Source organism: Callorhinus ursinus, unplaced genomic scaffold (genome assembly GCF_003265705.2).
Source record: "Callorhinus ursinus isolate GAN/ISIS: 27379988/994484 unplaced genomic scaffold, GSC_fseal_2.0 scaffold9, whole genome shotgun sequence".
Taxonomy (NCBI): Eukaryota; Metazoa; Chordata; class Mammalia; order Carnivora; family Otariidae; genus Callorhinus; species Callorhinus ursinus.
This window is the reverse complement of record NW_027397071.1, coordinates 29768676-29791739: the sequence shown is the minus strand read 5'-3', so window position 1 is coordinate 29791739 and position 23064 is coordinate 29768676. Positions and strand designations below refer to the sequence as shown.

At 35.0% G+C, this 23064-nt stretch overlaps 1 protein-coding gene across 1 annotated transcript in view; it reads right to left on the bottom strand.

Annotated features, from left to right (window-relative positions):
• Nucleotides 1-23064, bottom strand: part of COL24A1 (collagen type XXIV alpha 1 chain) — a 415211-nt gene that overhangs the window by 326863 nt on the left and 65284 nt on the right. The window contains exons 5-7 of the mRNA XM_073896005.1: nt 21122-22473; nt 14458-14511; nt 11724-11777 (exon numbers count right to left, since the gene is read on the bottom strand). Coding sequence (XP_073752106.1) covers nt 11724-11777; nt 14458-14511; nt 21122-22473 — 1460 coding nt within the window. The remainder of the gene's footprint in view (nt 1-11723; nt 11778-14457; nt 14512-21121; nt 22474-23064) is intronic.

Here is a 23064-nt window from a genome sequence, read left to right as displayed (position 1 = left end):
GGGGGGGGGGGGGGGGGGGGGGGGTAGCTGGGTGATAAGCATTGGGGAGGGTACGTGCTATGGTGAGCACTGTGAATTGTGCAAGACTGTTGAATCATAGATCTGTACTTCTGAAACAAATAATGCAACATACGTTAAGAAAAAAGAAAAAGAAGAAAATAGCAGGAGGGGAAGAATGAAGGGGAGTAAATCGGAGGGGGAGACGAACCATGAGAGACGATGGACTCTGAAAAACAAACTGAGGGTTCTAGAGGGGAGGGGGGTGGGGGGATGGGTTAGCCTGGTGATGGGTATTAAAGAGGGCACATTCTGCGTGGAGCACTGGGTGTTATGCACAAACAATGAATCATAGAACCCTACATCAAAAACTAATGATGTAATGTATGGTGATTAACATAACAATAAAAATTAAAAAAAAAAACAAACCCTGAACTTAGAAACTCCCAGGGCAATCATCTCAGGTCTCCTCCCTCTCAGGGAGCTTTTTACTATTGCTCAATAAACTTCTCTTTGCTGCCCACCAATCTTAGTCTGGTCTACCTCTTCCTTCTTCGAAGTGACATGACCAAGAACCATGGGCACTAAAGGCGGAGAAATCCTGCCAACACAAGGGCCTCCATAATCTGGCTTCTGGCTATCTCTCCGACCTATCTTCCAGGATTTATCTCATTCAGTTTATCCTCAAAACCACCAAGCAGCCTCCTGCCTCAAGGCCTTTGGATTTACTGGGTTATTTTTATTTTTCTGCCACCCTTTCCTCATCAGGGTTGCAAAAACAGTAATTTTAAATTCTAACATGCTTCCCTCATTTCCTAGCTTTTTCTATAAAAAGAAACTACCTTTCATCGACTATTTGGTTGTCCTGAGCTTAATTTCTATAAAAAAAGCAAGATAATTTTATAAGAAAACTTTTATTCCTTCCCCTTATTTTTCTTCTATTTATCATTTTTCAAAATAATGATACTGTGGCATAATAAAAATATATATTTGGTCTTTGTTCCTGGTTTCTGGTACAGACCTCCTAAAACCCTTGGAATTTCCTGAGTCATACAAGTGTCTTTTGTTATTCATAACAATCCCCTTTAACCACATCTGAGCTTATGCTAATGAGGTGACGCATGGTGGTACCCATAGATAGCTTCAGGATGGAGGCTAGTCACCAGAAAGGCAAACAAGTGGCTAGAGGGTGGGAACTTAGGAGGAGGCCGGAGGGGGGGAGGAGGGTGAGAGACTGAATTACACAAAATTTTGAACAAAGAGATTCCAAGAGCTTCCAGTTTGGTGAACACACTGATGTGCCCAGAAGGTGGCACACCTGGAGAGGGCATGGAAGTTCGAAGCCCTCACCTTCCATACCCTGCCCTATATGCATCTCTTCCATTTAGGTATTCCTGAGCTGTATTTTTTATAATAATCTTGGAAACCTGTTTTCCTGAGTTTGTGAGCTGTTCTAGCACAGTATTAAACCTGAGGGAGTGGGGGGCTGTGGGAACCTTTGAATTGGTAGTCAGACAGAAACATAAGCAGCCTGGACAACTCCTCTATGGCTGTCGTCTCAAGTATAGACAGTCCTGTGGGACTGAGCCCTGAAGTCTGTGGAGTCTGACACTAACTCAGAGTTGAATACCCAGTTGGTGTGAGAGGATTTGATAATTTCAGAGATGTAATTCCTTAGCATCCTCTAAAGGTGACCAGAAAGGGTTTGTCTGTCTGTTTGTATTTAGCATCATTATAACTCATGGATTTAGAGATACTTGATGGGATTCAATCCACTGCAATTATTATCCTTAATGATGTTCAAATCACATCACTCTTTGGCTAATGGAAGTCTTTCAAACTGGCTCCAGAATCCTTCTGATATAACCCTCATAATCTTTGATACCCAGAAGTTAGCATTTTTAACACATTTAAGTCATATTTTAACTGAAATCACAAGCATAGAATCAAAAGAAAGGGTCATATTATTTTTTCTGGTCCTTTATAAGATGATCCCTATGTTGACCAGAATAACAGAAGCACCTCAGTCTTCAACATTTTAAAACACAAAATGCTGGACTGAACATTTTTCATAGCGATTTGATTCAGCAAAAATTCTTAAAATGGGTCAGCATCTATGCTTAATACATTTATTTATTCACATGTAAAGAAAATGGGACTTCTAGTTTAGAAGACATGGGGACTTTGGGTCAAAACCAGGAAAAGAAAAAGCACTAAGATTATTCTTTGGGATTCAGTATTAAGTATTATTAATAACATTTAATTTAATATTACTAATGGGACAATGTTATTGTAGTTTATTAAGGTTAGATGATTCATATAACTGGATTAAACTTGGATTTTTTGTTTTATTGGTAAAGATTATTTTTATCTAATTTAATTTTAAAACAATTTTTGAGTATAGTTGATACACAATGTTACATTAGTTTCAGATGTACAGTATAATGATTCAACATCTTTATACATCATGCCATGATTACCACAAGTGTAACTACCATCTGTCACCATATAATGTTATTATAATATCACTGACTATATTCCCTATGCTGTGCCTTTTATTCACATGACTTACTCATTCCATTACCAGAAGCCTGTATCTCCCACTCCCCTTCACCCATTTTGCCCATCCCTCTTCCCTTTGGCAACCATAAGTTTGTTCTCTGTATTTATTGGTCAGATTCTGCTTTTTGTTTATTCATTTGTTTTTTGTTTTTTTTTTAGATTCCACATGTGAGTGAAATCATATGGTATTTGTCTTTCTCAATAACTGGATTAAATTTGAAGGAACTATTGGCCTTGACTAAAGTAATATAAACTGTGAATGTTTATGGGAAGGTTTTAAGTTTCCTTTAAGAAGTGTTTTTAGGAAAGGAACTATCTTGACCACAAATAGATTGCCTGGACTAGAATTGTAAGTATATGGTAGGCTGAAGATATAGACTTTGCATTCATTACTCAGGTTTAAAGATCTACTGCATAACTAATCATGTGTTTAATTAATAGTAATAAAAATATTCATCACCCTGCAAATAAAGTTCATTAAGTAGATAAATATGATAAACTGTTACCCAAGATGGCATTTGCTGACAAGGAAAAAAAAAGCTATTGTCGCTAGTAAATAAGAAAAGGAATTTACTTTCTTCTATTTTTTTGTGACAGCAATTTATTTATGTAAAAACACTCTCCAACATGATCATTCCCTCCACAAATAATTTAAAGGGAGAGAATATGAAACCTAATCAAGCTCAAAACAGCCTGTATCCAAAGTTTTGGTAAAATCCCTAGTGTACTCTTTTATTTTTTATCCCTTTCTTTTATTCAAGTATATTTTATACACAGTGAAATGCTCTGATTTTAAGTGTTATCATTTGATGAGTTTTGACAAATGAATATACCCATACACCATACTCCTATCAATATATAAAATATTGACATCACCCTAGAAAGTTCCTAAGGGCCCGTTCTCAGTCAACCTCCATTCCCAGAGAAACTACTATTGTGATCTTTTCCACTATAAGTTTGTTTTGCGAGTTCTGGATGCTCATACACAATGTATTCTCAGGTGTTATGCTTCTTTCATTCGGTACAATGTTTTTGAGACTCATTCATGTTGCTGCCTGTCAGTATTTAGCTCCTTTTTACTGTTGAGTAGCATAGTATGAATAAACTAAGATTGGTCTATCCATTCTCCTATTGTTAGAAACTTGGGTTGTTTCTAGTTTTTGACTTTTGTAAATAAAGCTGCAATGAAATTCCAGTTTTTTCAGACATACTATTTCCTTTTTTCTTGGGTAAATACTTAGGAATATAATTTCTGAGTCATAGGGTAGGTTATGTGCAACTTTATAAGAAACTGCCAAACTGTATATTCTAGGTCCTTGTACCACTTTATACTCCCTCTAGCAGTGTGTATGAGTTTCAGATGCCCTAGCTCCTCACCAACATTTAGTGTTTATAGACTTTAATTTTAGCCAGTCTGGTGATTTTGAAGTGGTAATTAATTCTGACCGTATTTGCATTTCCCTTATGACTAATAATGTCAAGGAGTTTTTTTCTGATACTTATTGTCCATATTGGAATTTACTTTCTTGTGATTTTTCTTAGAAGGACATTGTTTCTACCATTAGTCTCCTGATTTCAGCTAATGATTTTAGTTAATGAGCTCAATAGTCTTTATTTTTAATCATACTAGTGTTACTAATGCTGAAAAAAATTGGTATGTGACCACTAAAATTTTGTGTGACACTTCATTCTATTATTTAACAATTTAACAACATAGTTCTCAAGGACTAGAGATCAGTTTCACTCTTTATGCAGTTCATCTTTATATGTTATTATCAGTATCCACAGAATAAGCTGGAATGTTGGAATAGACATGTTTTGTTACTATTGTTAAATGAATGCATAAAGTCTTTAAATTCCATTAGGTTACCCCACTCGCCTTCATCCTTCAGGTAGTGTTTTATAAATTAATTACTCACTATTTTGAGAGACAACCTGGTGTTAGGAAGAGAGTAAGACAGATTCACTTTTTTTTTTTTTAAGATTTTATTTATTTATTTGACAGAGAGAGACACAGTGAGAGAAGGAACACAAGCAGGGGGGTAGTGGGAGAAGGAGTAGCAGGCTTCCCGCGGAGCAGGGAGCCGGATACAGATGCGGATGCAGGGCTGGATCCCAGGACCCTGGGATCATGACCTGAGCTGAAGGCAGACGCTTAATGACTGAGCTACCCAGGAGCCCCAAGACAGTTTCACTTCTGAATATAACTCTACCAGTTACAAGTTGTGTTACCTTTGTTAAGTACTTAGCTCTCTAGGTACGTTTTCTTCTGTGCAAAGCAGAAGATAATAAAGCCGGGGCACCTGAGTGGCTCAGTCATTAAGCATCTGCCTTCGGCTCAGGTCATGATCCCAGGGTCCTGGGATCAAGCCCCACATCGGGCTCCCTGCTCCGTGGGAAACCTGCTTCTTCCTCTCCCACTCCCCCTGCCTGTGTTCCCTCTCTTGCTGTGTCTCTGTCAAATAAATAAATAAAATCTTTAAAAGAAAAAAAAAGAAGGTAATAAAGCCTACTCTGAATAGTACTTTTAATTGAAATGAACCTGAATGAGATGCCGGACATAAAATAATTGTCAGATATTAGAAGCTTAGTAAGTACCAGTTCTTCTCTTACGATACCAGTGCCTTGTTACTAATATTAACTCAGCTTTTTGGTTCAGTTTTACATTTATTGAGTGCCCAACATATGCTGGGCACTGGGCTAGACACAAATCAAAAATGAATAAGTTCTGGCCCCTGCATTCAAACAACTAAAAGTCTATTAAGAAAGACCAACACATAAGTGAGAACTCATTTTGTCTGAAAAGAGATGAGAACTACCAAGATCAGTTTACATTTCCTGTCCTTTATGATAAATACCAATTTTATTGTAAAAGCAAAACAGAAAATAAAATGGATTAGTTTTTGCATCAATCTAGAATATTTTAGCAAAATAAGCTTTATTCTTATAAATTTTAAAATAGCCTTATAAATAGAACATATTTATATACTATCTTAAGGTATTTTCATTCATAAAATTCACAAGACTTACTTTTTTTTATTTACCAAATAAGAAGTGTGGTATTTTTAGCAAGTCACATTTCTAATTTTCCTAGTTGCCTCATAAGTAGCTCCTTCAAGAAAAGAAAAATAACATTTTCTTAAGTGTCAACTATATACAAGCATTCTACCAGATGCTTTGTGTGCTTTAAATCATTTAACTTATAAAGGTAACTTTTCATTCTAACGACTTTTATAAGATGCATTAATCCAAATATGTTTGTATAGAGATTCCATTATGCATTGTCATTTTCTATTTCAGTTAAAACTTTCTAAACCGCGATTGCATTAATTTGCTCTTTCCATAGATTCATGTAGCTTCCTTTTGAAGTGGACAGATTATTTCTTTGTGCAAGAAACAAGATAACTTTTTACACAGTTTTCTTAGAGGCCAACAATTCTACCTCCTATTCTTGCTAAATAATAACTAAGAAAAGAAAAATATTTGGGATTATCTTTATACTTTAAAATTTCTTAAATTAGAAGAAATCTTTACTCCCCAAAGGAAAACAAATCCTATGACTGCATGTCAAAATGTATCATCAAAACCTTGCACTCTGCCTTTTTTGCATTATCTTGAAAAAAAATTATAGGAGGATTATAAAGTTTGAATGTTCTATTGACCTTGATTAATCTAAAGTACATGGTAAATATTTAGGAAAGTTTTTAATAAAACCACACCCTACAAGCTTTTTGGATGCATTAAGACACGGTGGTAATTTTTAACACCTGTCACAAATCTAATGTTCTCTGCAAATACGTGCAATTAAAACAAATCATGGTCAGTTTTGCCTATTTTGGACATAGTTGTCAAATTATTAAGTTAAATATAAATTGAAGACTAATATTCCAGTTTATAAGATTAAGTCCTCAAAAAGGCTAATTAGTTGCTTACAAGTTAAAAGTAGGGCTTTTTAAAAGTCCCTCATATATGGTTACATAAAAATACTTTATTGGTGAATAGTTATAAATAGTGAAAATATAGCCACACTACTAAATATAATATTAAAACTTGAGATTCAGAGGTGCCTGGGTGGCTTAGTTGGCTAAGCATCTGCCTTCAGATCAGGTCATGATCCCAGGGTCCCAGGATCGAGTCCCATATTGGGCTCTCTGCTCAGCAGGGAGTCTCCTTCTCCCTCTCCCTGTGTTCTTACTCTCTTGCTCTCTCTAATAAATAAATAAAATCTTAAAAAAAAAGTTGTCTGTCTTTTCTCTCATTGTTACACATCTTGTTGATAGAATTGCAAAAGCAGCAAGAGAAAAACAACTTGTTCTATACAAGGAAACTGCTATAAGAGTATCAGCAGATTTTTCAGCAGAAGCTTTGCAGGCCAGAAGAAAGAGGCATAATATATCCAAACTGCTCAGAGGGAAAAAAACCAACCAAGAATACTCTACTGGTAAGATTATCATTCAGAACTGAAAGAGAGATAAAGAGTTTTCCAGACAAGCAAAAGCCAAAGGAGTTCATCACTACTAAACTGGCTTTATAAGAAATGTTAAAAGGACTTCTTTAAGCTGAAAAGAAAGAGCATTAATTAATAACAAGAAAACATATGAAAGTATAAATCTCACTGGTAAAAGTAAATATATAGAAAGGAGTGGATTATTATAAAACTTCTACACAGGTTAAAAGACAAAAGGAGTAAAAATAACTATAATGGTGAGTTAAGGGACACATGAAATAAAGATATGTAAAATGTCACATCAAAAAAATAAGATGTGGGACGGAGTAAAAATGTAGACTTTTAGAAATTGACCAAATTTCAATTGCTATCAACTTCAAAAAGACTGTTTTATATACATATATATAAAATATATATGTGTGTGTGTGTATGTATATGATGTTACACGTGAGCCTCACATTAACCAAAAAGCAAAATCCTCTGCTAGACATAAAAAAGACAGTAAGAATGGAATCTAAGCACAATACTAAATAAAGTCATGAAAACACAATGGAAGAGAGCAAGAGAAGGAACAGAGAGTCACTATAAAAACCCCAGTCAGAAAACAATTAACAATAGGCAACAAGTACATACCTATCAGTAATTACTTTAAATGTAAATGGATTTAATACTCCAATCAAAAGACACAGAGTAGCTGAATGTTTGAATAAACAAGACCTATCTATATTCTTCTGCCTACAAGAGACTCACTTCAGATATAAAAACCACACAAAACCTGAAGGCAAAGGGATGGAGAAAGAATTTCCATGCAGATGGAAACCAGAAGAAAGCTGGGGGAGCTATACTTAACATCAGACAAAATAGACTAAAACAAAGACTATAATAAAAGACAAAGATGGACATTACATAATGATAAAGGGGTCAATCCAACAAAAGGATATACATTTGTAAGTCTTTATGTACCCAACATAGGAGCACTCAAATATATAAAACAAATATTAACAGACCTAAAGGGAGAAATTGACATCAACAATAATAATAGGAGAGTTTAATATCCCATTTACCTCAATGGATAGATCATTCATATGAAAAATCAATACGGAAACAATGGCCTTGCCTTTAATGACACATTAGACCAGCTGGACTAAATAGATATATACAAAACATTCTATCCAAAAGCAGCACAACATATATTCTTCTCAGCGCACATGGAACATTCTCTAGCATAGATTATATATGTTAGGTCACTAATCAGGTCTCAATAAGTTTAAGACTGAAATCATATCAAGCATTTTTTCTGACTGCAATGATATGAAACTAAAAATCAATTAGAAGAAAACTGAAAAATCACAATTATATGGAGATTAAACAATGTGCTACTGAATAACCAATGCATTAATGAAGAAATCAAAGAAATTTAAAAAATACCATGAAAATGGAAATACAACTTACCAAAATCTTTGGGATGTAGCAAAATCAGTTCTAAGAGGAAAGTTCATAGTGATATAAGCCTACCCCAAAAAGCAAGAAAAATCTCAAACAATCTAACTTTATACTTCAAGGAACTCGGGGGGAAACAAAAGATCAATGAACTAAGAGCTGGTTCTTTGAAAAAATAAACAAAGTTGACAAACTTTTAGCTAGACTAACTCAGAAAAAATAGGATTCAAATAAATAAAATTAAAAAAAAAGATTTACAATGGATACCACAGAAATACAAAGGATCATAAGAGACTACTATGAACAATTATACACAAACAAGTTGGCCAACCAAGAAGAAATGGATAAGTTCCTAGAAACACAATCTTTTAAGACTGACTAATGAAGAAATAAAAATTTGAATAGGCTGATTACTAGTAAGGAGATTAAAGCAGTAATCGAAAACCTCCCAACAAACAAGAATCTAGGAGCTACAGCTTCAGTGGTGAATTTTACCAAATATTTAAAGAAGAGTTAATGCCAATTCTTCTCAAACTCTTCCAAAAAACAGAAGAGGAGAGAATGCTTCCCAACTTATTTTACAAGGATACCACAAAAAAAGAAAACTACAGACCAATATCCCTGATAAACATAGATGCAAAATCCTCAACAAAATAGTAGTGAACTAAATTCAGCAATAGATTAAAAGGATCATCAAGTGGGATTTATTCCAAGGATGCAAAAATGGTTTGACATCATCTGCAAATCAATCAAAATGATACACCACATTAACAAAATGAAGGATAAAAATCATAGATCATCTCAATAGATGCAGAAAAAGCATTTGATAAAATTCAACATCCATTTACGATAAAAACTCTCAACAAAGTGGGTATAGAGGGAATGTACCTCAACATAATAAAGGCTATAAAAGACAGCCCACAGCTAACATCATACTAGATGGTAAAAAGCTAAAAGTCTTTCCTCTAAGATCAGGAACAAGGTAAGGATGCTCACTCCTACTACTTTTATTCAATATAGTATTAGAAGTCCTAGCCATGGTAATTAGGCAAGAAAAAGAAATAAAATGCATCCAAATTGGAAGGGAAGAAGTAAAACCATCACTATTTGAAGATGACACGATAGCATATATAGAAAACCCTAAAGACTCCACTGGAAAGCTGTTAGAACTAATAAATTCAGTAAAGCTGCAGGGTAAAAAAATTAACATACAAAAATCTATTGCATTTCTATATACTAACAAAGAACTATCAGAGAAATTTTAAAAAATCTCATTTATAATTGCATCAAAAAGAATAAAACCTAGGAATAAATTTAACCAAGGAGGTAAAAGACTTGTATGCTAAAAACTATAAGACATTAACAAAAGAAATTGAAGACACAAATAAATATAAGACATTCTGTGCTAAGGGAGTGGAAGAATTAATATTAAAATGTCCATATTACCCAAAGCAATCTATAGACTCAATGCAATCCCTGTCAAAATTCCCATGGCACATTTCACAAAGACAGAACAAATAATCCTCAAATGTGTATGGAACCACAAAAGACCATGAATAGCCAAAGCAATATGGAGAAGAACAACAAAGTTGGAGGCTTCATGCTCCCTGATTTCAAATTATATTACAAAGCTATAATAATGAAAACAATATGGTACTCACTTAAAAAGAGTCACATAGATCAATGGAACAGAATAAAGAGCCCAGAAATAAACCCATGTATGTATGGCCAATTAACTTACAACAAAAGAGGCAAGAATATACAATGGGGAAAGGACAGTTTCTTTAATAAATGGTGTTGGGAAAACTGGACAGCCATATGCAAAAGAATGAAATTAGACTATTCCCTTATACTATACATAAAAATAAACTCAAAATGAATTAAAGACTTTAATTTAAGACCTGAAACCATAAAACTCCTAGTAGAAAACATAGGCAGTAAGCTCCTTGATATCATTCTTGGCAATTTTTTTTTAGATTTGACTCCAAAAGTGAAGGCAACAAAAGCAAAAATAAACAAGTAGGAATAGAGCAAATTGAAAAGCTTCAGCAAAGGAAATCATCATAAAAATGAAAGGCAACTTACTGAATTGGAGAAAATATTTGCAAATTATATATTCAAACTCATACAACTCAACATCAAAACAAAACAGTTGATTAATAAATGGGCAGAGGATCAGAATAGGCATTTTTTCCAAGAAATACAGATGGCAAACAGTCACATGAAAAAGTACTCAATATCACTAATCATCAGAGAAATGCAAATCAGGACCACAATGACATCACTTCACACCTGTTGGAATGGCTATTATCAAAAAGACAAGAAATAACTAGTGTTAGTGAAGACTGGTAAATATGTGGAGAACAGGGAACCCAAATGCCCTGTTGGAAGGAATGTAAATTGGTACAGCCACTATGGAAAACAGTATGGAGTTTCATCAAAAAATTAAAAATAACAAACTTCCAGTAATAAGATAAATAACTTAAGGAGATGAAAAATATAGCATAGGGAATATAGTCAATAATATAAAATAAAAAGTGATCAGAACTACCATATGATTCAACAATTCAACTTCTGGGCATTTTATCAGAAAAAAAAAAACAGTAGCCAAGATATGAAAAGAATCTAAGTGTCCATCAATGATTGAATAGACAAAGAAGATGTGGTGTAAACACACACACACACACACACACACACACACACACACACACACAAAGGAATACTACTCAGCCATGAAAAAATGAAATCTTGCCATTTGTGACAACATGGATGGACCTTGAGGGCATTAGGCTAAGTGAAATAAGCCAGACAGAGAAATACAAATATTGTATGATCTCAATTATATGTGGAACCTAAAAAACAAAACAGGTGAACAAATAAAACAAAATTTACGTATTCAGTGAACAGAGTAGTGGTTGCAGGGATGGAAAGGGGGTACACACTTCCAGTTGTGAATAAATAGGTCATGGGGATATGATGTGTGGCATGGTGATTACAGTAAATGGTACTGCATGCATATTTGAAGGCTGCCAGGAAAGTGGCTCATGAAAATTTTCAACATAAGAAAGAAAATTTTTTGTAATTTTTTATGGTGATGGATGGTGGCTGGACTTACTGTGGTGATTATTTGCAGTATGTACAAGTGTTGAATCATTATGTTATATAGTTGAAGCTAGTATAATGTTTATGTCAACTATATCTCAATTTAAAAAAAAAGTTAAGGACCTTCTTTAATAATGTCAGGAAAATAATGTGATACTCACTAGTCATCACTCACCTTTGGACCTGGCAATCCAGGTAACCCAGGATTTCCATGTGGCCCTGGTATGCCCTGCAAATAGTAAAAAGGTCAGATCACTCTTAGAACAGATGTAGATACAAATAAACAGTGTTTATTGCAATGTTCAGATAAATATTACATAGCATAATTTCATTAAAACGTATTTCACCTTTTCTTTGCCCCCACAAAGTTCTTTATTTTTTCCTAGATGTTGGATATTTCATCTTGGAAAAGAAAGCTACACTAATTATAGTATATATTTCCTTCTTTTCATTCAAAACACTGCCTTGAAATGGTTACCTCCTTCATTTTTCACCCCTATCTCCAGCCATATTGCATAGTGCTACTTCTAAAAGCTGTGCAGAGTAAGAAACCTAAAAATAAGAAAGTGCAAATGTTTATTCTTCTGTCAACATGAGCTAACCCTTTCTGCACTTGGGTTTTTGCTTATGCCATTATGTATGCCTTAAAGACTTACTTCATTTCACTTTGCCCCCCTACAGCCACCCAAATCATTCTTCAAGCGTCAACTAAGATCCCACTTCATTTTTAAATCCTAGCTGCACTATCTATCATAAAGTGACTTCTCTTTCCTACTAACTTCCATAGAAATTGCTACATGTAAAATTCATTTGCAATTAATTGTACATTGCTTTAGGACATTTCTTACACTGTTCTAATCTGTTAGTTAAATATTTTATTGCTATTTTAACTATCTTATGACATGCTATTTAGTTCTAGGATTGAAATTTTTTTTAAAAACGGACTGTTTTTCATATTATCAGCATAGTAGTTGGAACATATTAGATACTTAATAAATATTTGTCAGTAATTGCTTCTATTTACCAACTATGCATAGATAACTGTGTTAATGCTTTATATTTCTTATTACTAATCCTTATAACAATCCTGCAAGGTGGTTATTTTTACTCCCATTTACAAAGGAAGAAACTTAAGCTCACAGAACCAACAAGTAGAGGAACTAAGATTCACCTCCAAAAAGCCTTCCTGGTTTGCAGACCCCTATATTCATTTGGGTTTGGTGCCCACTTCTGGGCTTTTCAGCCATACCTCTAGGTTAACATATAACATACAGTTAATAATTACTTATTTTTCTGTCTTTTCAATTCTGAATTAATAGAGCATTGTGTTTCAGAAAGGAGAGGGGCATCAGCAATAGCAATATTGGAGGTATAACTAGCAAGATTAAAACTAAGGGAAAAAGATTAGATGTTATGGCATATGTCATTTGTAACATTCAAAACATAAATTTTAATAAAATAGATAGAAAAATTTATGGGAATTTACAAATGATTTATTGATGGAGATGTAGGGCAATGGCATAAACTATTATTTTACAAAGCTCAATAGTGAAACCGTGAGCCAGGACAGTAACTTTAGGAAAAATTAATGTCAGTGAAAGTTCGAGTTTTATTTTTTAAAGGATAATTCGTTGGTTGTTGCCAAATGAGATAAAATCTCAGGAGAGAAAAAATGCAAAGTGGCAAGTTTTAAGTTAAATAATGGAATGGAGATAAAATTAGGAACACAAATGTTCCTAATGGAATGGAGATAAAATTAGGAACACAAATTAGGAACACAATAGTCTTGAGAGGAGGAATAGTGTTCCTTCCTTAAAGAAAGGATTGGACAAATAAATTAAAAAAAAAAGAAATTAGAGAAGGTAACTGCTGTACCATGAAAATAGCTGGACTCAGACGTTGAAGGTCATACTGTGGGAGAACAGCCTCAGTAGTGGAAAGGGAATGGAATTAGCACAGAGAGAGATCCAGTCCCTCAGAAGAGTAGGATCCACACAGAGAGCAAGGAGGATGAAAGAGGTGTGCCAGCTACAGGAGAGTGGGCGCATTGACGAGAGACTCTGGGAGGAACATGACAGATCATCAAGTAGAGAGAAGTAAACCAAATGCTAAACAACTACCACCAGGGAGCATTCCTGAGGCCTCATACAGATAAGAGCTTGTTGTGAATATGGGTGGCTCACAGTAATATTTCAGGATATGATTTCTCATTATGTTGTGTGTATGATAGATAAAAATCAGGATAGAAAGAAAGTGGATTGTCCGTGGCATGTGCATTTGTCTTTATAACACACAGTCAAAATTCCTTTTCTGGCTCTTTGAGGAATTTCTGTTAGTAAAAGTCCACATTGTTGTTGGTTTTTTTGGGGTTTTTTTTGTTTTTAGTTTTGAAAGAAATGAATTTTAACACAGCAGTAAATCTTTTGTTGGACCTGTGTAATGTGAGAAACTACTGCTGATGCTTACGGCAGCTTTTTCCTCAGGACAATTATTTTTCTAGTCAGTTGTTCCAGCATTTTCCACTATGTAATCCAGGAATGTACTATTTTAAGGCAGCCCACTCCTCTTCATTACCCAAAGCAAATGAACCCCACCTTGAACTATCAATTACCGATGAGATCACTTTATAACTAAGAGTAATGTTACAAGTAGCACCAGAAGAGCCACTAATCTACAAATTTGATAATCCTTCTTGGGCATGTTCACAGAGAATGCTTTGGCTGGGTGTTTACTCTCAAATAAACAAGCTGCACATGTTCCTGAGTTTCTCTTGAATTGGCAAAGGTAGGGCTACATTTGAAGATCCAGGCAGGTTTCCAAAGGAAGTACATACTGTACAATATGAGGAAAAACATACTGCAAAGTTACTAATCCTAACAGCAAGTGGGACTCGGAGCCCATTTACTTACCCGTGGACCTCTCTTTCCTGATGGACCTGGAATACCTGCTGGACCTGGTGGACCCTTGGAAAACAATGCCAAGATGTTAGACATCTAATAGACACATCTTTTCTCATGAATCTCATTAAGATTCCCACACTAGGGCTTTTTCTTTTCAGTCCCCAGTTCCCGGCTAATGATGATTTTAAAGTAACATGAATCCCCTCACCCTAATCAGCAGGGGTGAGAGTTGAAACTCAAGTGTCCTCTTTAATCTGGCCAGGGATGGCAACAGGAAGTCTGTGACTTATGGTTACAGCCACTGTATCTGGTTTTTACAGGGACCATAACTAGTAGTTTTGTGGGTAATTTTTATCTAACTTTACTTTTACTGCTGAAGGCAGAATTCAATTTAGGGTTTGGAGACCAACAGCGACAGTTTTGTTCAAACACATTTCAAAAGACTTGCCCTGAAAAATTAAAGCACTGACAGTATTATGTTCTTTTAAAAGACTTATAGCAAGAATCTGTGTAATGTGTTAAACTGTTATAATGAGATCCTTCTAGTATATTCAGTAATAAATCTGCCTTACACCAAATATAGCATACCAGGAAGTCAGTAATAGACTTAAATGGTTTGCAAAACAAAGTAGGAAAGCAAAAACTGATCCATTTTAAAGTGTTCTGAGTTCTTTAAATGTTACTTATTAAATATATCAAATAAGAAATAAGAAACTACTACTTTACTTCCTTGTGTAATGCTTTATGTCATCTTTTTTACTTTAACAATCAACTGGGGCAGAATAAATGTTCATTTGGGATATGGTTAACACATTCACTCATCTTTCACACTTAATTGTTACTGAGCACTCCGCTGACATGGAATTATTCTTGGTGTCTCTAGAGCAAACACATATTCCATTTTACAAATGTTCATTCAATATTGCCTTAAAGTGTAGTACAAACATTGAAATTAGACATATCAAAGTTAAAGTACTAGCCCTATCATTAACAAGTAGCATGACCTAATGAGCCTCATTTTCATGCAGCATTTTTTCTCATTTCTCATTCTTGATATTAACTACTGTTTGAAACTTTCTTCTTTTCTTATATTACAGTCATTTTGAAGTTTTGTAATGCTCTTTATATATTTCAAGCTGTCCATTTTCCTTTAATTGTATTTTTTCTTCTCCTCTCCCCTAACTTGATAAAAACCGTTCATGTATTTCCTAGTATTAAGAGATAAGTACTATTTCTATTCAACCTCAGACTGAGGGCATTCTCCTTCCTGAACTGTTCAAATATTTTAACAGCTATTATTATATTACTAGCATCCATCAAAAACTAACTTCCACTTATTTTTTTTAATTGGAATTCTTTTCAATAGTTCTGGTTCTGTTGTTATAATCAGAAATTAAAGGCTATTTATATGAAGTCCCCCAAAATAAGTAAAATGAAAAACTAAATGAAAATTAAAACAGGATGTCTAGTTTGGTTTATTGCCCTATCACACTACATTACAACAAAAGAAAACACCATTCCATTCACATGGAAAAGGTAATTAACATTAGATACTGGGGAAGAAAGAAAGCATATTTTATGTCCTGATTGAAATATTTAAGTTGTTTAATAAGCACTAAATAAAAATCAATTTTAGCTTTCTTCACAATTTTGCATTTTCAAATCTTTCAGAACAGATTAATAATAGGGATTTCTGGAAAACAGGGAAGCAAACTGATTTTATATGTCATGACTGACTTGTTTGAGGAAAATAAGTTATTTTCTGTAAATAAAGTTAAGTACTAAAAATGGCACTTTAACTTTGAGATTATTAGTTATTAAGAGAAAGTATAATTAAATGAAAAGAACAATGGTTTTGCAATTGTCTAGTCTAGATTCAAGTCATGCCTCAATCATTTACTAGCTGAATGACCTTGCACAACTCAGTTACTCTTTCCAAGCCTTATGTTTAAAATACTGGTGATAAAAATATACCTTGCAGGAGGAGCAAGATGGCAGAGGAGTACGGACCTGAATTTCGTCTGGTCCCAGGAATTCAGCTAGATAGGGATCAAATCATTCTGAACACCTACGAACTCAACAGGAGATCGAAGAAAAGAATAGCAACAACACTCTGAACAGAAAAGCTACCACTTCCTGGAAGGTAGGACATGGGGAGAAGTGAATCCGAGGCGATATTCAGGAAGACAGATGGTAGAGGAAGGGGCCTCCATCAGCCGCTACTGGGAAGTGATAGAGCCGCAGAGCACAAAATTGGAAATTTTAGAAGTTGGCTCCGCTGAGGGACATCGCTCCAGTGGCTAAGCGGGAGGTGGAACCCTCGCGGGACAGTGTGGTCTTAGGACCCTCCGTGTCACAAGAAGACTGGGGGTGACTGAGTGCGGCACAGCTCCCAGGTATCGGAGCGGGGAAGCTGGCTGCAGAGATGGAGCCGAGGCGCGGGCTCTCAGCTCGGGGTTGCCATGAACCATGATCCACAGCACAGTCGGGCCACTGCTCCTCCAGCAGGGACCCAACAAGCGACAGATCCGGGGAGACTCCCCTTCCTCCCCCGGGAGGAGCGGCGCGGAAGCGCACCGCAGGGATCTGCTGGGTTTGGAGACTCCACACGGGGTCGGGTGCCAGAGATAGAAACGCTCGGTCACAGGCCGGGTGAGCACAGAGTGCAGCCGGAGACCGGGAGTCGGGAGTGATTGACTGCTTTTCTCTGGGGGCGCACTGAGGAGTGGAGCCCTGAGTTCTTGGCTCCTCCCGGTTGGAGATTGGGAGGCCGCTGTTTCACTCTCCTCCTCCAAAGCTGAACGGAAAGCTCGCAGGGAACAAAAGCTCCCGAGAGCAAACCCGAGCAGATTATTTAGCCCGACCCGGCAAGGGCGGGGCAATTCCACCTCCAGCAAAGACATTTAGGAACCATGGCAACAGGCCCCTCCCCCAGATCAGCAAGAACAGCCAGCCAAGACACAAATTTACCGATCAGTGAGAATGGCAGAACTCCAGAGCTAGGGGAATACTGCACATAGAATTCATGGCTTTTTTACCATGATTCTTTAGTCTTTCAAAGTTAATTTTTTTTATTTTCTTTATTTTTTCTTTTTCTATTTTTTTTTATTTTTCTTTTTCCCTTTTTCAACCAAAATCTTATCAATCCCTTTTTTAAAAATCTTTTTTACTTTTCATTTTTAGTCATATTCTATCCCTTCATTGTAGTTAAACTTATTTTTTGCATATATATATATATATATATATATATATGTTTTTCTTTCTTTAAAATTTTGGGATACAGTTTCTTCTAACAGACCAAAATATACCCTAAATCTCTAGTGTATGGCTTTGTTCTAGTCTCCTGCCTGATCACATTCTCTCCCTTTTTAAAAATTTTTTTTTCTTTTTTCAACCAACTTATCTTCTCAATTCCTTTTATAAAATCTTTTATAATTTTCATCTTTGCAGTCATATTCCATCCCTTCATCGTATTTACCCTTATTTTTGTACATATATAAGTTTTTCTTTCTTTAAAACTTTGCAAGGCACTTTCTTCTAAAAGACCAAAATACGCCCAAAATCTAAATGTGTAGCACTGATCTATGCACTAGACTGATTATATTTGATCATATTCTTTTTTTTATCTTTTTTTCTTTTTTCTTTCTTTCCCTTTCTTTTCCCCTGGTTTTAGGTCTCTTCTGATTTGTTTAGTATATATTTTTCTGCGGTCGTTGTTACCCTGTTACCATATTGTTCTCGCATTCCTCTATTGTCCTCTGGACAAAATGACAAGATGGAAAAAAATCACCTCAAAAAAAAGAACAAGAGGCAGTACCAACTGCCAGGGACCTAATCAATATGGACATTAGTAAGATGTCAGAACTAGAGTTCAGAATGACAATTTTAAAGATACTAGCTGGGCTTGAAAAAAGCATGGAAGATATTAGAGAAACCATTTCTGGAGATTCAAAGAACTAAAATCTAACCAAGTCAAAATCAAAAAGGCTATTAATAAGGTGCAATAAAAAATGGAGGCTCTAACTGCTACGATAAATGAGGCAGAAGAGAGAATTGATGACATAAAAGACCAAATGATGGAAAATAAAGAAGCTGAGAAAAAGTGAGATAAACAACTACTGGATCACGAGGGCAGAATTTGAGAGATAAGTGATACTATAAGTTGAAACAATATTAGAATAATTGGGATCCCAGAAGAAGAAAGAGAGAGGGGGGCAGAAGTTATATTAGAGCAAATTATAGCAGAGAACTTCCCTAATTTGGGGAAGGAAATAGTCATCAAAATCCAGGAGGCACAGAGAATCCCCCTCAAAATCAATAAAAATAGGTCAACACCCCAACATCGAATAGTAAAAATTACGAGTCTCAGAGACAAAGAGAAAATCCTGAAAGCAGCTCAGGACAAGAGATCTGTAACCTACAATGGTAGAAACATTAGATTGGCAAAGGACCTATCCACAGACCTGGCAGGCCAGAAAGGACTGGCATGATATATTCAGAGCACTAAACGAGAAAAATATGCAGCCAAGAATACTATATCCAGCCAGGCTGTCATTGAAAATAAAAGGAGAGATAAAAAGCTTCCAGGACAAACAAAAACTAAAGGAATTTGCAAACACAAAACCAGCCCTATAAGAAATATTGAAAGGGGTCCTCAAAGCAAAGAGAGAGCCTAAAAGTAACATAGACCAGAAAGGAACACAGACAATATACAGTAATATTCACCTTACAGGCAATACAATGGCACTAAATTCATATCTTTCAATAGTTACCCTGAATGTAAATGGGCTAAATGCCCCAATCAAAAGACACAGGCTATCAGATTGGATTAAAAAAACAAGACCCATCGATATGTTGTCTGCAAGAGACTCATTTTAGACCCAAAGACACCTCCAGATTGAAAGTGAGGGGGTGGAAAACCATTTACCATGCTAATGGACGCCAAAAGAAAGCTGGGGTGGCAATCTTTATATCAGAAAAATTAGATTTTTAAACCAAATACTATAACAAGAGATGAGGAAGGACACTATGCCATACTTAAAGGGTCTATCCAACAAGAAGATCTAACAACTTTAAACATCTATGCCCCTAATATGGGAGCAGCCAATTATATAAGGCAATTAATAACAAAAGCAAAGAAACACATTGATGATAATACAATAATAGGAGGGGACTTTAACACCCCCCTCACTGAAATGGACAGATCATCTAAGCAAAAGATCAACAAGGAAATAAAGACTTTAAACGACACACTGGACCAAATGGATTTCACAGATATATTCAGAACATTCCATCCATTTTGAAATGACTATTTTGGGATTTATAGAAGAGCTTAATGCTCATCTCATCATACTGACTTTTTCTGAAGAAAGTAAATGGCTTTCGTGACTATTTATTTAATATGACCTGCCCCGTAGCTCAGTTTTATTACTAAGATGTTAATAATTAATTGCTATAGCTGACAAGAGTTTATTTCTCTATAATAATACATTCTTCAGATTTTATTTTAAAACCTTTAAACATTAACTCTAATAAGAATTGTTCAATACCTATCAAATCATTTCAAACAAGAACAACAAAGGAAACATAAACTAAGCAGGTGACATCATCTCCCATTCAGTTGCCTCTGGAACCAAACCAGTGACTCAGATTTTATTTTCATCAAAGAAAGAAATACTTCAAGATATATTTTAGTCTGCTTGCAATTAGAAAATTATTTTCTAAACACATACAGGTTGATTACTTAAGATATAAAACATAAAAGGCAAAAACATGTTTCTAATGTGATTTTAAATAGATTTAAATAAGTTTTAAGTGACTTAGAAATTTTTCAGATGTTCATCTATAATTGCCCCTACACAATAAAAGAATTTCGGAGCTGAAAACATCTATTATCTCACAGTTTTGTTTATATATTATTAAATAAGTGATTTGGCTGGGGTTTTTTTTCCATTGAATAAACAGATGGGCTGTTAGCTAATTTTTTGTATTAGGTTGGAGATTTTGGCAGGAGGCTAATTTTTTGGATTAGGCAGGAGATTTTATTAATTCATAAATGTAAATGAACTATGTCATTAAAGATTTAATGAAATATGTTATTCTTAATAGATACTAAACTATTTCATTTAGAATGATAATGCAAGGGTTTCCTTTTTTCCAGTGATTCACTACAAAATTACCTCTATCTAAAATAAATTTTTATACTCTATTTTAATTCACTTGATATTATTTTGCTGAAAGATGTGTTTAATGATTATCAATTAATTTAATTGATGTATTTAATGTATCTTTCTTTAGTGTACTACAACTTTCATATTCTTCTCTTAACATGACTACATATTAAGTCTATGGTTTTTCTATAAAGAATGCTGATCTATATTTAGCAGTTGAATTCTTGGTTGAATTTCAACTGGACAAGAAAAACATATAGCTTACTCACCACTTTACCAGAATTAAGTAACCTTTCAGTCTGCCAATAAAAACAGCAACAAAAATACAACATTTGAGCCAGGGTTGCATTCCGGTTGGATGTATTATAATAATGACAAATTCACTCACTATAGCCAGGATATATTCCTGAAACAGACTCGATCTGTTCTGAATTGTTCAGTCTAGAGATTTCTTTTTGATAAGTTAATACATTAAGACAGATTTAAAAAAAACAACAACTTACAGGAGGTCCAGTGTCCCCTTTTGGCCCTCTTAGAGTCTCCATTTCGAGCATTGTATTAAGATCTTCATAATAATAATCATAATCATAAAGGTCAGTCTCATAGGTACTTTCAATGGGGTAGGTAGCGTCAGGATCAAATTCACCTTCTTTCCTCAGGTCAAGGTGATTGTCCACAGCCGGCTCATCTGTCACTCGGTATAAGGTTGTGTTTAAAATCTGCTGTAGTTCCATGAGTTCATTAGTGTGTAGATTTGCTGTGATAGCCTTCTTGAGATTAGTAATTGTTTCTTGTTTCATATGTGGAAGAACAGATGATATCTTCTTAAATGGTGACAAACCAGTTACTCTATCATTATGTTGTGTGATATTGTCAGACACATTTGGGAGAGAACTAAATTTCTCCTTGCTATTTGTTCTTGCCTTATTGAGATGATGGGTCACCGATAGGCTTAAATTTGTCTGAGTATGTTCCTCAGTGATCATTTCTTTGGCCTGAATTCCATGGTTTACAAGATCCACAGTGGAGACATTGCTTGAACGAAGAGAGGTGGATTGAGATTTTGATATCTGGTGTCCTTGTTGTTTACGGACTGTGGCAGAATTGTTAATTATGATATTTGGGATGCTTTTGCCTTTGGTAAATGTGTCCTCTGACAGCAGTTTTTCACCAAATTGTTTGGGCAAACGAGAGTTTTCCAGTATCTCAGCTGGTATGATGGTTGTATGAAGAAGGCTTATCTCAGGGCAACAACGCTGCTTCACATATTTGCAATAATCTGCAGATGCTTCTGCAGAAGGAATAATATCCAACTGACATACTATTCCTTCAAAATGTACAGAATTATTATTCATACTTCCTAAGGTAAACACACTGTTAGAATCAAAAGTCTGAACTTCCAAAAGAGTCTCTCTGCTAAAATATTTCTTTCCACACTCAACAAACATTGAGACAACTTGGTTTCTAATAGTAATAGCAAATGAGTGCCATTGCTCATTGTGAAAACTGTAGTTGAAAAATACAGACTGCTTTCCTCCAAGGTATACTACTAATTTTTTAGGTAATAATTGCACTCCTAATTGTAGTCTATTTTTATTTCTAATGCTGAAGAGAAATGCATTGTTTACTCTATGTGACTGCAACCCAATTAATATTGTAAATGGCTGTTCTAAGATGACTGGTAAAATTTTCAAGAGAGGTGACTCAATGTAAGCATCATTTGTTAAAATGACACCTGATTCTGTTAAATGGAACCCCTGAGGTAATGGTGTAGGTGATGATGGTACAGCAGTCACTGATGATGAATGTCTTACATCTTTGCCTCCAAGGCCTAGCTGATGAAGAATATCTATGCCTGGGAATTAAAAAGAGAGAGAGAAAGAGAAAGAATCTTACTCTTATGCATTCACATGTTCATATAAATGTTTGAATATGAGAACATATTCCTTGTCTGTATCAACAGTAACCCCTAAAGTAAACATGCTTTATCAATTTCCAGGTAATGAAAGATATGGAGAGGAAGAGTAAAATGTTATACTCATAATTTGAAACACACACATACGTACAAACATAGCCATGTGACTGTGCATGCACACACACGCACATGCACACACACACACTAATATTCCTAAACCCAAAATTTAATAAATGTTCCCTCGTTTTTCCTGATCAATTAGGAATCTTATTTATTACTCCAATGAATATTACTTCTTTAATTTAAAACTTAAAATTTTATGATTTCTATGTTAAAGAGGAACAGGGGACGCAGTTACCAAAAAAAATTTATAACTTGGAAATCATTTTATAAATTAAGTTCACATAATCTTTAAACTATAGTTTTTCAGGCTATTTTCCCTTGTGGCCTTCTGGGAATTTACAAGTCATATAAAAGTTTTCCCTATGCCTAATACCTTCACTTTGCTACACATAGAGCATTCAGTCACCT